This window comes from Wallemia ichthyophaga (genome assembly GCF_000400465.1).
Source record: "Wallemia ichthyophaga EXF-994 unplaced genomic scaffold scaffold4, whole genome shotgun sequence".
In the NCBI taxonomy this organism is placed as follows: Eukaryota; Fungi; Basidiomycota; class Wallemiomycetes; order Wallemiales; family Wallemiaceae; genus Wallemia; species Wallemia ichthyophaga.
In genome coordinates, this window is record NW_008806277.1 from 287,727 (window position 1) to 303,007 (window position 15,281).

At 43.4% G+C, this 15,281-nt stretch overlaps 7 protein-coding genes across 7 annotated transcripts; 3 read left to right on the top strand and 4 right to left on the bottom strand.

Annotated features, from left to right (window-relative positions):
• Window positions 1–55: 55 nt before the first annotated feature.
• J056_003401 (uncharacterized protein) lies at window positions 56–465 on the bottom strand (the record flags this gene model as incomplete). The annotated part of the gene is made up of 3 exons (XM_009268624.1): window positions 56–143; window positions 188–303; window positions 352–465. 3 exons carry the CDS (start codon window positions 463–465, stop codon window positions 56–58), a joined length of 318 nt encoding a protein of 105 aa, XP_009266899.1.
• An 80-nt stretch (window positions 466–545) lies between these two features.
• Window positions 546–5,300, top strand: J056_003402 (UPF0012 hydrolase C26A3.11; the record flags this gene model as incomplete). Its single annotated transcript, XM_009268625.1, has 12 exons — window positions 546–633; window positions 687–3,007; window positions 3,069–4,003; window positions 4,085–4,241; window positions 4,288–4,581; window positions 4,642–4,690; window positions 4,736–4,784; window positions 4,830–4,855; window positions 4,912–4,990; window positions 5,039–5,054; window positions 5,098–5,151; window positions 5,196–5,300. 12 exons carry the CDS (start codon window positions 546–548, stop codon window positions 5,298–5,300), a joined length of 4,173 nt encoding a protein of 1,390 aa, XP_009266900.1.
• A 129-nt stretch (window positions 5,301–5,429) lies between these two features.
• J056_003403 (DNA topoisomerase 3) lies at window positions 5,430–8,189 on the bottom strand (the record flags this gene model as incomplete). The annotated part of the gene is made up of 3 exons (XM_009268626.1): window positions 5,430–7,118; window positions 7,166–7,503; window positions 7,553–8,189. 3 exons carry the CDS (start codon window positions 8,187–8,189, stop codon window positions 5,430–5,432), a joined length of 2,664 nt encoding a protein of 887 aa, XP_009266901.1.
• Window positions 8,190–8,261: 72 nt separating this feature from the next.
• J056_003404 (uncharacterized protein) lies at window positions 8,262–8,881 on the top strand (the record flags this gene model as incomplete). Its single annotated transcript, XM_009268627.1, has 3 exons — window positions 8,262–8,528; window positions 8,575–8,607; window positions 8,657–8,881. 3 exons carry the CDS (start codon window positions 8,262–8,264, stop codon window positions 8,879–8,881), a joined length of 525 nt encoding a protein of 174 aa, XP_009266902.1.
• A 95-nt stretch (window positions 8,882–8,976) lies between these two features.
• On the bottom strand, window positions 8,977–10,293 carry J056_003405 (uncharacterized protein; the record flags this gene model as incomplete). Its single annotated transcript, XM_009268628.1, has 2 exons — window positions 8,977–9,915; window positions 9,973–10,293. The coding sequence occupies 2 exons, from the start codon at window positions 10,291–10,293 to the stop codon at window positions 8,977–8,979; spliced, it is 1,260 nt and encodes a 419-aa protein (XP_009266903.1).
• Window positions 10,294–10,525: 232 nt separating this feature from the next.
• Window positions 10,526–12,095, bottom strand: J056_003406 (uncharacterized protein; the record flags this gene model as incomplete). Its single annotated transcript, XM_009268629.1, has 3 exons — window positions 10,526–11,726; window positions 11,774–12,018; window positions 12,069–12,095. The coding sequence occupies 3 exons, from the start codon at window positions 12,093–12,095 to the stop codon at window positions 10,526–10,528; spliced, it is 1,473 nt and encodes a 490-aa protein (XP_009266904.1).
• Window positions 12,096–12,263: 168 nt separating this feature from the next.
• Window positions 12,264–15,207, top strand: J056_003407 (uncharacterized protein; the record flags this gene model as incomplete). Its single annotated transcript, XM_009268630.1, has 4 exons — window positions 12,264–13,286; window positions 13,334–14,134; window positions 14,181–14,817; window positions 14,885–15,207. 4 exons carry the CDS (start codon window positions 12,264–12,266, stop codon window positions 15,205–15,207), a joined length of 2,784 nt encoding a protein of 927 aa, XP_009266905.1.
• Between the last annotated feature and the right edge of the window lie 74 nt (window positions 15,208–15,281).

Sequence of the window (15,281 nt, forward strand, 5' to 3'; positions counted from 1 at the left end):
TAAAGCTTTGAATGAATCTAAATCTGATTTGATAAGAAAGTATAAAGACATGAAATTAGTTTGAGTTTGAAGGTGTGTACTTTGGGAGTTCTCCTCTCTGCTCCATTCTACTCTTTGCTTCGTTTGAAGCCCAAGTTTGTATGCTATAGGGAGTGTTAGGTTGTTTAGTGATGCACATAATACCCACGTTGAATCTGGCTTGTAATAATAACCAATTCCAGCTGCAGCGATGGCTGCATAGAATCCAAAGTAGTAAATTGGCTCCCAGTTTTCCCATTTTCTTTTCTGGCCATTTGGGAGTGGCTATAGGTGTGTGTTAAGGTTGTTTGTACTATAATACCTTCTACCCACCTTCTCAGCAAATAGATGGCCAGTCGGTTCGTGCAAGTGTGGACCGCCACCAGCAAATCTAAGCTGCTGTGACTTGGCCAAAGATTTAAATTGAGTGGATCTTAATCTCAGCATTTTAGTTGTCGTCGTCGTCGCCTTTGTCGCCGTTGAGGTGTAAGAGATCTCTTGTCCTGAACCACGAAATTCAATGAGAGATGAACCTTGAAATTTCAAAGCAATTCAAAGATTTTCTAGAGCCATTTGACAGGCTTGTAAATTTGAATGAAAATAATCCCACGGCTAGTGCGTGAACTTTGGAAATATGGGAATCCCACAACAACTCACACGCATCACAGGTACAAGCTCTTTACATAGCACAGACGCATCTTCTAGTTCATCCAATCGCAAGAACAAGGAAACTGTCGAAGAAAGATTAGACGCGTTGATGAAGAAAGCCAATCACAATCAGTCACACTCACAGCCGTCACCGAGTCCTCCACTTGAAACTCCCCCTATCATCACCACAGAATCCTTTAATAGTTCTTCCACTTGCCTCAAAGACTCCAAATCTACTCACAGCGGCGATAAGTCCGCTATTAAAGTTAAGACCGTCTCCTGGAATATGGCCGATTCCCTCGTTAAAGGCGATTTAGAAGTTTTATTAGGTCATGTTCCCCCTTTTGTGCCAAATTCTTCCTCCAATCCACACCCTGATCGTCTACCTCAACTTGATTGCGATGATGCCCATCCTTATCATCTCGTCGTCGTCGCCGGTCAGGAGTGCCCAACCACCTCAAATATCCTCCCGCGTGGCTTCAGCGTTGCTTTACGCGATAAGAATAAGCGCGATACCAACAATGAATCGAATCTGGATTTGTCTCAGCCACTAGTACAATCTCCTAACATCTCTTCTAATTCTCAGTTTACCCCTAATGAGCAACATAACTCCTCTATACAATCTGGCTGGTCTGGTATTCTCGAGCAGTGGTTTTGTCACGGTGCTGGTACTTGTCAGAATCCCGAAATTCCTCCAACTCCCGGCGAACTAACCAATAATGAATCCCTTTTAGCCCCTCCTCCTATGGCTGATAAGAAATCTAACACAAGTAATCAATCTTCAAATAGTTCTGTCGGAATGCAGCCTTCCACTTCCGCTAACTCACAATCTCAACAATCTCAGCAAACTACCCGACCACCAATGATAAAACGTCATTTCTCCAAGTCATCCAGGTTCGAAAAAGACCTATCTAAGCAGACAAGCTACGGCTCTGGTCCATATGAGTTATTGGTGAAAGAGCGCTTAATGGGCATATACATTGCCGTGTTTGTCTATAAAGGTGCTAAGCATCTCATTGAAGGGTCTTCAACAGCAGTCGTCACTGCCGGTTTATTAGGCGGTAGACTTGGTAATAAAGGAGCCGTTGGTGCCAGTGTGAAGATTGCTGATACAAGATTACTCTTTATCAACTCTCATTTGGCAGCACATGAGCATAGACTCGCGGAGCGGTTAGAAAATATGCAAAAGATTCAGCGTAGCTTGGCTGTTGATACTTTCCTGTCTCCAAATGATCCAAAGAATTCCAAGGAGGACGTCACTGAAAGATTCGACTTTACGTGGATCATGGGTGATCTCAATATGAGAGTGGATATCACTCGAAAACACGCAGACTGGCTTATAATGAACAAAGACTACAAAGCTGCGTTGGAGTTTGATCAATTGCGCTCTGTTATGAAGGATGGACAGGGATTTAAAGGATTCAATGAAGCTGAGATTAAATTCCCCCCTACATTCAAATACGATGTTGCAAAGCGTACACGGACATTGCGTCGGAGGTCATGGGATAATCGTTCGATGAACAGAACATCAACCCCGGATATGTCAAGACCATCATTGGATTCGACCGCAGAGTTTGTTGAAATTAATGACGATGATCTTTCTTCAATTGCTTCTACTTCTAGAAGCGGTCATTCATCTTCAAATACTGCTAAATCTCCATCAATTGCATCTTCTCGCCTGACGTCTGACGCTGATGATGGCAGTGATGATGAGGATGACGAAGCTTTGCGTATTGCTGCAATTAATGCATCCCAGCTGGAAGACTCAAAGCTATTTGCCGGTGTTGATGTTGATAAAGCCGTGGAGAATGTTAAAGACGCTTTTAGATCGCTTGTGAAACCTATATCTACACCTTCAAATGACAATAATAGTAGCAGAAAAAGTATCGATTCCCGCCAGTCAAGTAACAGGCTTAGTGTTGACTTTTCCAAAAGAAGTAGTGTCGTTAGTGATACGGATTCGAGGAGTAATAGTTTAGCTGAATCTAGCATGGAATCATCTCTCAACAAGCGTAGAAGTAGTAGTAGCGTTGCGCATGAATCAAAATCTAGTCACAAGCCTCGTAATTTAAGTTTGGATGTCAGTAACTTAAGTGGTTACAGCGGCGGACCACTTAGTGCTGGTGCATCACCATATAGTCGTCTCTCATTCTCCAGAAAGTTGAGGCATAGTCTAAGAAAATCGTCTCATTCATCTAGTAGCAAGCACGATGATGACTTGCGCAATTCAGCAATTGACGAGACTGCTTCGAATGATCCAGAAGAGGATTTGAAGTCGACGTACGACTCATCACCCAAGCAACGTGTACCATCGTGGTGTGATCGTATTCTTTGGAGATCTGTGAGTGAATTGTGTCTTGTTCACAAGCGTATGATATTTAACTAACACTTACTCATCTCAGATGCTGACATACGAGACTGAGGATATGGACCGGTTACGTAATCGAAAATTCTCAAAATTGGGGAATGCAATCTCTCATGTTCTCCGTCGTCGTTCTTCTTCAAAAGGGAGCTTGAAAGAGATAGGTAGCAGTCTCAGTATTAGTAATCTCTCAAATCACAACCGTCATAGCCATAGTCACAGCACATCTCAAACACAAGCGCAACATTTGCAACCACCACCACCTTCAGAGGAAACAGAAATAGCAAGACCAAAGCTTCAAGCTTCGAGATCTGCCGAAGAGTTGCCCAAGTTTAGTCCGACTAACAAAGTAAGCTTTTTGGCAGGCTCATCAAACATTTCTCCAATTAAGAATGAAAGAAAGGAGAAGGAAAAGAACGAGAAGAAGAAGTTTTTCGCTCGTTTCAGATCAAATTCACTTGGTAATTCCAAGGGAGACGATGTAATAGATCATCCTAGACCGCTCAAAGATATGAAGTCAAGGAAGAGTTTCTCATGGTTGGAAACAACAGCTGGAAGATCTTCACCAGAACTACTATCGCCGGACGAAATGACGGGATCACCATCAATATCACCCAAGAATTTGTCGTTGACGACGAACCTCAGCGAGCCAAATACAAGTAGTACGAAGGCTAATCAACCACCACCTTCTCATTCTAACGATGGCATGCAAGTATCCAAATGGCTTGTGCATTCTTTTCCTTCGCTATTCGGAAGTGGAAGCGGTAAACAGCCATCCGGTTTGCTATTCGACAGTGGAATGGATAAAACCAACAGTGATGCTTCAACAGCAGCCCATCAGACACCCGTGGAGGTAGAGCCACCAAAGCAGAGGGGACAGGTTGATTGTATCAATTATAGCTCCCTCACTGATTACGAAATGAGGAAATTGGAAGGCAGATCAGACCACAGACCAGTCTTAGGATCATTCTTAGCGTGGATATAATAGGTTTTACTTATCTACATTATTTATATGTTGTATGTCGATTAATGTATTTTAACCAGCCTTATGCTTAGACCGTCAAGTGTGCTATCGAACAGAATGCGTAACTTCAAACTATCACTCATTCAATTAGGTGCAACGACTGCTGATAAGACAAGCAATTTGAACAGAGCCAGAAACCAAATTCTCGAGGCTTCGAAAGACAACAAGTCTGACGTAGTCGTATTGCCAGTGAGGATACATTGCCCTAGACAGCAGTTTCTGAGTGGTACTGCAGGAATGTTTCAACAGTCCTTATGGTGTAAAGTACTTTGAGAAATATGCCGAACCAATCCCTCAGCCAGGTCACGCTCACGCTCGGGGTGAGCTGAGTGAGTCGATAAAGATGCTTAGCGAAGCAGCCAAAGAGGCTAAGGTATTTTTGATTGGTGGATCAATCCCAGAGCGTGAAGAGAGCACTGGTCGCATATTCAACACGCTCACTGTATACGATGATCATGGTAACCTCGTTGGAAAGCATAGGAAATTACATCTGTTCGATATCAACATTCCTGGCAAAGTATCTTTCAAGGTGGGTTTATACACTCCAACCATCGAACCATCCCTCCTAATGAAGTAATCACGTTATCAGGAAAGTGAGACGCTCACCGCTGGCTCCGATATTACTATCGTTGATAGTCGTGAGTATATCCTCAAATTTGAATCTCAGCTTTGACTTTCTGTAGCATTCGGAAAGATTGGTTTGGGTATCTGCTACGATGTCAGATTTCCAGAGTGGGTAGTAGTAATATTTCGGTGGCATGACTAACAACTCGACAGAATGGCTATGATAGCAGCGCGCAAAGGTATCAATATGCCTATAACAATCATAGTCACACTAACATGGTACTGCTTTGTTTAGGATGCGTTGCAATGATCTACCCTGGTGCTTTCAACACCACAACAGGCCCGTTGCATTGGGAATTACTTCAAAGAGCTCGGTAGGTTTTGCCGCAATGTGAAAAGCTATCTCATTTATGTACTCTCAGCGCTGTTGATAACCAAGTTGGTCGATAACACTCACGTTATACGCTCTCACACTTCCTAGTTCTACGTCGCTATGTGCAGTCCAGCCCGAGACGAAACAGCAGAGTATCATGCAGTGAGTGTAACTATACACGCGTTACCCAAATTAATAGGAAATAGTGGGGACACTCAACTGTTGTCAACCCCTCAGGCCAAGTGATAGCAAAGACTGACGAGAATGAATCAATAGTATATGCAGATATCGGTTGGTGTTGCTACAATTAAGTGATTCTATGCTAATGATCGATTTCAAATGCAGATGTGGAGCTTCTTGCGAGTATCAGGAGTGGAATTCCATTATATTCCCAACGTAGATTCGACGTCTATGATGATATCAGTAAATGAATGTCGTTTTCATGTTCTGCGTTGCTTCTTTTGTGTTGATTTCTTGGTATATGTTTTTCTTTTTGCTGGGGGTTTGCCTTCGTTGGGACAGTTGCTAGCCCAGTGTCCCTTCTTGTTACACTTGTAACATGTGTCACCTTTCTTTGTATTATTAACACCGACACCGCTGGACGATGACTTCTTGGATTTTACAGTGGATGTGGATTTAGGTGCAGGTCCTGTTGTCGGATTGGTACATCTTGCCGGCCAATGTCCGTTCCTACTGCAAAGATCGCAGTAGGGGATCTCACCATCATCATCTGCGATCAATTCATCACCCAACAAATCTTCCTCACTATCATCAACAACTTGAGCAGATGTATTTGGACTATCCATTGAATCCTCCCATGACCAGAAACCACATTGCGCAGTCTTTGAAGTATTGGGACATTTCCAAAATGCCCTGCCTTTATTTGCACCTTGTGAGGTGACGAATCGTTTAGCTGAGAGGTCACATTTGCAGCGCACTTGACCCTCTTTTGGCGGTTGAGCTTTGTGATTAGAGTTGGACTTTGTTGGTGGTTCATACATCTGCGTTACTCTGAATTCAGATGCGTTACCATTGCTCCGACTTGTTCTGCTTGCACCTGTCGTGCGTTGACTAGTCGTTCCGCGCGGTCGCCCTCTGCCGCGAGGAGGCGGAGGTGCATCATCCATATCGCTATCGCTATTGTCGTTGTTGTTGTTATTATTGAATCCACCAAACCCGCCACCGCCTTCGTCTTCGCCTCGGGCATTTTGATCATTCTCCGCAATGACATTGTCATCAAATGCATCAGCATTCTGTAGGTAGTGCTTCACACTATTCACCAGAGTTGCAAATTGAAGGGCTGATCTGTTGTATATATCTCTATACTGATTAATCGATTCGAGCAAAACGTCACTCTTCTGGGCTATACCTTCACCTATCATGTTCATCTTTTCCTCGTTCTCCCGCCTGAGTTGAGGTTTAGCGAAACTCTTGTCGAAATTCATCTTATTGTATCCTTCAACTAGTGCAACGCCGAGCGTAGAAGGTACAAGGTACTTGGTAGATCCCAATTTGTGCTCCATGACATATTCTCTGTCGATAATTTTGTGTATATGTTCAGCAATAGTGGCATCAGTGCCTATACCATTCTTGTCCATCAAAGAGACGAGATCAGCTTCAGTGAGCAATGTCGGTGGTGTAGTTTTACCCTCTCTTAATTCGCAAATAGACGGCTGAAATACCTCACCCTGTTCAAAATTAGGTATGGTTTGATTTGACCATTTCTCGTAGATGTATACCTCTAAATAGTTCTTCTCAATCAGGACAGACCCCGACGCTTTAAATATCTCTCCAGCCATCTCTAACTCAGCGGTTGTGTTCTTTCCTTTAGCATCTTTGGAGCAACTAGCAAGAAATCTGCGTGTAATTAACTCATATACTCGCTTCTCATTTCCAGATAATGACGGTGCATGGGCGGTAGGATGGATCGGTGGATGCGCCTTGTCGTTCTTCTTTCCGTTACGTGGTCTATCAAATCTATCAAATTGAAGTGACTGTGCATATTCTCCCCATGTTGAGTTGGCTGTCTGCTTTTCTATCAGCGATTCGAAGTTGAACGATGGATCGTATTGGTCTGTTTCTGTACGTGGATATGAAAGAAAGCCCTGTTGATATAATTTTTCAGCTATCTGTTCTGTCATCAGCTTAGCTTTTTACTTGTTTTTTTACCACTCACATCCAAGACTTGTTTCGGAGAAAGTTTTAGCAACCGAGATCCAGATTTCTGTAGCTCAACTGTAGTCAAAGGGTAGGGCTTGTATTTAGTGTGTGGCTTGGTCTCCACTTTGGTCACTCTTGCTGTGGGATTAGTGATGCATCTCTCATACAGCAAGAAGGCAATCTGAGCATCAAACAGTCGATCACGTTTCCAGTTGAATGTCACAGCTTTCTTTCTGCCATTTTCTTCACGATGGTTGATAGAGAGGAAGATGTACCAGAAATTTTCCGTAATAAAATCCTTTATACGCTGGTATTGATCGACTACGAAACCCAAAGTTGGAAATTGACAAGGTCCTGATAATCAGATGAGCAGAGCAAGCTGGTGGAAATAGAGCTCCCTTACCGTATGATATCAGCTTCCCGTCGAGCTCCGCCACCTGTTTTGATAAATTGAGAGTCATTAGTCTAGTAAAAGCGGCACCGATGCGTAAATCCAATTCAATACGCGTCTCAACAGCGCGAACCTGCTTCATATCCAACATAACAGGATTACGAGCAGCGTGATGAATCTGATTGGGTATGATAGCTGAAAACTTCGCCCGAATCACTTCAATTCTCGGATTGGCCTGTCTGCATACATTCACAATCTCTGATCCAATATGTTCACCTTCACGATCGCAATCTGTCCATATCATCAGATGACTCGCGCGTCTAGCTTCACTTTTGAGATTATTCTCTATAGCAGACATGCTGCTTGATGTGCTTATCTCCACTCTCCCATTAAATAATTGGACAGGATCGCAACTGTGCCATTTGCGCATCTCTTTGGGGAATTCAGCCGTGGTGAGATGACCAGCAACGGCAGTGACAGTGAAATCTACCTGGCGACCGTTATACCCAGACATTTTATAACTGAAGTCATAGTTTTTTATGAATTTGCTCGAAGTGCTGCGTGTATTGAAGCTGCCCGATGAGAGGATCTGGGTGATTGATTTCGATATCGAAGGTTTTTCAGCAACGCATAAATATTTTACTGTCATCTCTTCATCGCCTTGCCGCCGCTAGTGGTGGTGGTCGATGGCCGTTTGAGATAACAAGCAAGACGCGTAAAGATGAGCAGAAAGGTTCTTGTGAATGAGAAAACGATTGGCGGGCTTCTGAGTACGCTGAATGAGAATAAGCCATCTGCTATTAAAACTGTTACGCGACGATTGAATCAAAATACTCTCAATTCACGCCCTATACCGGCAGAAATTGGCGCAAAGATTGATGAGCTGTACGACAAGTATAAGGTGGTTGGATGTGATGAGACTGCTATTGCTATTCGAAGAATAATGACAAACATCAAGGGCATCCTTGATGCTGTCGATTCGGAGAGAGTGGGTTTGGTGGTGGTGAAGGGCTAGTAAAACTCACAATTCACAGAAAGATCAGATCTTAATGAGCTTATGGCTGGTTGTACGTCGTTATTCGCGTATTACTTTTTTATACACTGACGTACGTCTAGATACTGCTTAGCAGAAAATCAGACAGCAACTCAGAGCAAGCAGCAGCAGAGCTTAACAACAGCGCCGCAAATCCGCTCAAAATGCCGTCGGAGCTGACTTGGTACACCATTCTATCACAAGATCCATTGCTTGGGGATCACTGGCGGGAGGACAGCTACGCCCAGAGTGACAATCTGTCTGAATGGAGTGATAGTGAGAGTGAGAAGGGAGAGGAGTATATGTAGAATTGTACATTATAAGACTTTGTAAAAATGTCGTAATCGTAATCGTAATCGTAATCGTAACTGGAAGATAAATAAAGGCTATTGGTTGGATTGAGTCAAGCGATCGGACTGCGCTCGTGCGTGCGCTCCTCTGACTGTACGAGATCTTTGGCAGCTCTCTTAATATCCTGTGGAGCTTGATTGTTATTTTTCCTAACCATATCAATATATTTGAGCACGATGTCAGCTTCAACTTGACCGCTTAGAGTATCCCAGAATTCAAAACTGACTGTACCATTGGACTGGTTATGCCTGGTGTTAGATGGATCGTGCACCTCAATTTCAATCGTTGCTGGTTTGCTCGCAATTTTACGTGATCCCTCCGATGGTATAGATTTTTCATGCGCTTTCTCTTTCTCATTTAATGGTGTCTCTGGTTGCTCGAATGCCACACTCGCTTTGCGCGAGTTTGGAGAACCAGGTGGTGTGATTGTCGTTGATTTGTCTCTCTTCAATTGCGTAGTGTGGATTGACGTTATCTTACTGAATGGAACGTTTATACTCGTTAGCGCTTGATCGTTGATATAGAGAGGAAAGGGTTTGTGTTGAGCAAGGTCGGTATCCTGCGTAGACCATCTGCGTGGTTTTTGTGTGCCTTGATGCTCGTCATCTTTGTGAGTCTCATCACCAGTCTCATACCAATTGAGGTTGAATGTTGGACCTTTCTCTTCCTCTTGCTGTTGAGCTTGTTCTCCCAGTCCCTCCACTTGCTCCGATTCTTCGTCCACCGCAGTAGTATGGCTATCATTACTAGAAGAAGAACGTCTCTTGATAGCTTCAAGAATGCTACCTCTTCTTCTAACGTTCTGCTGCTCTGTACTTGCAGGCTCATCGAGGAGAGACAAGAGTGAAGATTTGCGTTTATGATCCACAGAAGCATCTGCCGGAATACCGCCTTTACCCAGAGCTCTGAGTACAGAAGAGCGTCTTCTTTGATGTTTTTTAGAAACCTCTCGTGGACGGTTGAGTGGATCCAAAACAAGAGTGAGCTGGTCCTAACGAGACAGTCAATGTAGCTCGTATTTCATTAAGTGTTACCCAATTCTACCCACATTCCAAAACCACAATTTGGCTGATAGGTTGAAGATATTTCCGCAGCTTTCTTTCTTGTGTGAATTGAATTTCTCTTGTTCTGCTAGCTGCGTAGCTTCACTCTTCTTACTAAACTTACGTTTTGGAGAGTGCGGTGGATTGAGCGGAACATCTAACTCATTTCCACTCAATGTAAGTTGTACTGGCAGTGGTTCTCGTGATGTATACGTTGGCTTTGATATTTGAGATGTGTAAAAGCTTCTGTCTCGTGGCCAAGGCATTCTTGGTGCCAGATTGTTTGGGTTCTCTTCAAATGCTACCTTTGTAGTGACAAACTGCATCAGCTGTGTTGTTTAAAGTTGATGGTAAGTAATGTGGGGTAAATGTGGGGCGATGAAGAGCCAATTTTCACAATTAAGTCAACGGAATTTACACGCCAATAATTATTAAAATCTGAAACATTTCGTCATACATGAAATGACAATGGGAAATACAAATTATTTAAACGATAGATTGTGTAAAATGTTCAATTATCTTCAAGTCCGGTTTTATTCGCAATTAGATAGATACTATCTAGAGTCGTCTACCACGCTCTTCAGAGGGTCCAGGTCCAACTGAGGTTGAAGGTACTGCAGCTGCTGATGCAATATTCTTATCAAAGCTTGGTGTCTTTTTCAATACACCTTTACGTACTGTCGGTTGCTGATGAGCGCTTTGTGTGCTTTGTGTGCTTTGTGTGCTTGGTGGTTGTTGGCTTATATCTTCAATCTCCTTGTCATCATCATCATCATCATCAAAGTCATCAAATCTTCCAGTAAAATAATCGAATTCGTCATTATCCTCCCATGCACCCGGATGAAAACCATGGGCAGGTGAGGCTAAAGGAGGTTCAGCTCGAAGTGCGGCTGATGGTTGTGAAACAGGGCTGTCTTCATCTGAGGAGTTGTTGTAGAAAGAAGACCTGCGAGCAGTTGGAACATAATCTGGATTGCTATCACCTGGAGCCTCTGGAACTACATCATATTCATTATCCTCATCATCTGAACCATGTGGATTCGTTTTCAATTGAGTAGGTTCAATTTCCGCAATGGTAATGTGATCAGGTGCAGGTATCGAGGATAAGTCGGAGGCTACGCTAGATGACCTTGTCCTGGATTTGGAAGATATATTGTTTGACGTAGATCTGCTCCTAAAAGTTAAACCTTCATCCTCACTTGAAAAATTTTCTTCGTTGGGGGAAGCGATGGGATCTTCTGCAACACGTTCTGGTTCGTCCAAGGAAATTCTCTGTTCAACAAAGTTGTTAAAAGTGATATGTCTCTTGCTGGCACCAGAGCTGTTGCTGGCGTCACCGTCGGAGGTAGTAGGATTAGGTGTCATGTGCTTTGAAGATTCAGATTCATTGTACTGTTGATTGACAGAGTCACTGTTGTGTAAAGCAGCTTTTATCAAAGGTTCAGAGTGAGACACTTGGAATTTTGGTCTCTTGGGCTCAGTAGGGGAAGCAGCGACGGAGGAACCAGGGCTAGTATCAGACTGAAAGTCAGAAGGAACATCAGACTGATCATCATCAGGTATAGCATCAATTGAAGGGGATTGTTGGGAAGGCATCGTTAGTAACTCAGATATAGTGCGATGCTTCAAGATGGGTTTTGTACCATGACCTTGATCTAAATCGATGTGATCCTCTAAAGTGGATGCTTTTGGTTTTGGAACTGGATCGACAGCGGTGTGTAGTGGACCATATAGCCAAGTAACGTCACTATCTTTGAGCCTACATACGTGTGAGAAATGGCTCGAACTAACCAATAAAAACCCTACCAATTCAAAGTCTCAGGGCTAATAGTCTTCAGTTTATTCCGTTGCTTCCACCAAGTTCTCCAACTAGCGTTCTCTAATCGAATACCATTTGAAATATCATTCTTATGCTTTGTCATTGATCTCCAGCTTGTCCAAACATCCTCCTCATCCCATTCGTGGCTGAGATAATCAACGCATATTGAAGGCAGCCTCGTTTGAGCGTCTGCATCGTCTGGAGCGTGGCCAGTCGTTTCTGCTGACACAGTCTAAACAAGGGAATATTAGCGTGAGCTGTTTAAACAATTCTCAAGCGTACTGCCGGAGATGGAACGAATTGGGCCATTTAATTTGTTGATCGTTGTATACTGAGATGTGTGTATATCTCCTCAATGGCTCAAGTGGCTAAGCCTAATTTTCATAAAACCATAAAAAGTATTTTTAAATTTAAATTTATTTACCTTATTATTTATTCATTTAAATTATTATTCACCTCTTCCCTTTCCTCTTAACCATGGCACCTGCTCGTAAAAAGCAAAAATCTACGAAGCCAACACAGTCAATACAGCCAACCCAACCAAATCAACCAATCAAATCAATCCAACCAAGGCTATTTGCTCCATTCAGAGCTCTAGGATTCGTTACCAATGATATTCCCTTCAATATCCTATCTAGATCCACTAGAGACGCAAATAAATTATCTGCTCAGATTGTAACGTGCTTAGGAAATAGCTGGGCTATGTGGGATCTTTCTACCATGCGCCTTCTCTTTGTTTCCCCAGATTGTGAAAATCCAATCAACTCTATTGCAAATGATGGTACATACGTTTATGTCTCTGCCGGTCCTCATTTGATCAAGTATAGTAGGGGTAAACAAATTTCTAAATTTGAATACCCTGAGCCTTCAGAACTGGGCACTATCACGCTCTTCGGTAGTCAATTACTCGCACTCAGAGCTAATGGAAATGGTCTAATCGTTTTTGATAATCATTCAAATGCTAAATCAGAATTCTCACACGAGATTCAATTCCCTTTCAATTTCACTGCCACTCAGATCCTCCATCCATCCACTTATCTCAATAAAATCGTTGTAGCATCTGCTCAAGGTGATTTACAGTTGTGGAATATAAGAACAAGATCACTCATTCACTCCTTCCAATCAACTCACCTTCGAAGAAGTCTTCCAAGGCCTTCTACAGAGGCTATTACTTCCCTCGAGCAATCTCCTGCAATTGATGTTCTCGCCATTGGTTACTCTGACGGTCTAATTTCACTCTACGATATCAAATCTGATGAAGAACTCCTAAGAATGCGTATGGATGGCGATCTCTCCATCAATAGCATCACTTTCAGGACTGATGGTGAACATATCATGGCTACAGCCGCATCTAACGGTTACATAGCATTCTGGAATCTCAATGAAGGTGGTAGATTAGTCAATGTGTTAAGAGACGCACACAGTGAATCTACATCCAAGATAGAGTTCCTACCAAATCAGCCAGTATTGATATCTTCCAGTGGCGACAACAGCGTGAAAGTAGGTAACGTGCATATAATCCAACACAATTCTAACGACTATCCAAGCAATGGCTATTCGACTCGCCCAGCGTTCTCCCAAGACTGCTCAAGTTCAGAGCTGGTCATACTGCCCCACCACACCACATACGCTATTACGGTGAAGACGGAAAAACAATTCTCAGTGCTGGCAGAGATAACAGCTTGAGATACATGAGTGTAGTAAGAGATTCGCGCAGTTTCGAAATGTCTCAGGGCTCACTCGCTAGAAAAGCTGCTCAACTCGCTCTACCAATGGCTGCGTTGAGGTTACCGCCCATTACATCACTCGCATTTGCGACGCAGAGATCTAAAGACTGGGATGACGTTCTTACCTCACATGCCGACAGTGCTGACTCCTACACTTGGCATGTCCAAGATAAGAAACTTGGTAAGCACAAGCTGGTGATGGATGACGGCGTCGCTCGATCAGTCACTGTATCCGTGTGCGGTAATTACGGTCTCATCGGTACAGATAAAGGTAAGATTAATCAATTCAATATGCAGTCGGGCATCAAGAGACGTGTACTGTCTATACAGAACAAGTACGAGAATAAAGATGCACTGGCTATTTCAGGTGTCATCAGTGACGCTCTCAACACTACCATCGTCGCTAGTACATTGGATGGATTCCTCTATTTCTTCGATTTCCACAACGGCGCTCTCATCGATACGCTGCAACTGCGTGGTGGTGTACACCAGTTGATTCTGCAGCGAGACAACGGAATAATGGCCGCCATATGCGCCGACAATGTCGTACGATTAGTAGATATCGAAACAAGACGTGTCGTTCGTGAATTTAGAGGATTCACAAAGAGGGTGTCTGACATCGTAAGTATGAGTTTGCATAATAGCTTATCTAACAAGACACACAAAGGCATTCTCCCCAGACTCTAAATGGCTCGTTGCATCATCGTATGACTGTATTATACGGACATACGATATTCCAACGGGGACGTTGGTTGATGCATTCCGAGTGACCAGTCTGCCCACCTCCCTCACCTTCTCTCCTACAGGAGATTTCGTAGCGACGACGCACACTGATTCCGTCGGTATCTATCTATGGGCGAACAAGACACAGCTGGTGGAGGTTCCACTGCGACCCATCTCCCAAACTGATGTCATCGACGTTGGACTCCCAACTATGCAAGGCGAAGTTGAGGATGAGGAGCTTGGTCAGTTGGAGAGTGAACCTATTGTGCAACATGCGCTCGGCGGTATCAAAGACCAATTAAGTGATGGATTGGTTACGCTGTCGACTATGCCTCGCACTCGCTGGCAAACGTTGCTCAATTTAGATACAATTAGAGAGCGTAATAAACCAGCTGAACCAGTCAAGGCTCCTGAACAAGCACCTTTCTTCCTTCCGTCGCTTATGGATACGCAGAACAACACTTCTGGCGATAAGATGAGTATGGATGTGGATAAACAGGATACTCATCGCCTGGTTGAAGGTGCTCTCGGTATTGAGACCCAGCTGTCGAAAATGTTACACTCCGCTCAATCTGATAAATGTGAGTTTAAATCGCGCCTTGTCGTTGATTCAGAATTTGATGACTAACCTAATCTAACTTATCGCAGTGGATCAACTCTTCACCTACTTGCATGGAATAACACCCGCCAACAATGACGCAGATGTTAGATCATTGATGCCTGCAGATCTCGAACTCTTCTTGAAAGCATTGAGCGAGAGACTTGGTCAGCAGAAAGATTTCGATACTGTACAAGCACAGATGGGATTAGCTTTGAGAGTTCACGCGGATATCTTGTCATCTGACAGCTCACTCAGAGAAAGTCTATCAAACTTAGCTCAGGCTCAGCGCAAAGAGTGTCACAGATTGTTCGATCTGACTAATTACTCACTTGGTGTGCTCAGCTTCGTTAGAGACATCCCACTGCAGTAGAACCAGGCATTTGGCATTAGACAACGCGCAATAAACAAACAATAGACAAAAGACTTATTTATTCTGTAGCAGAA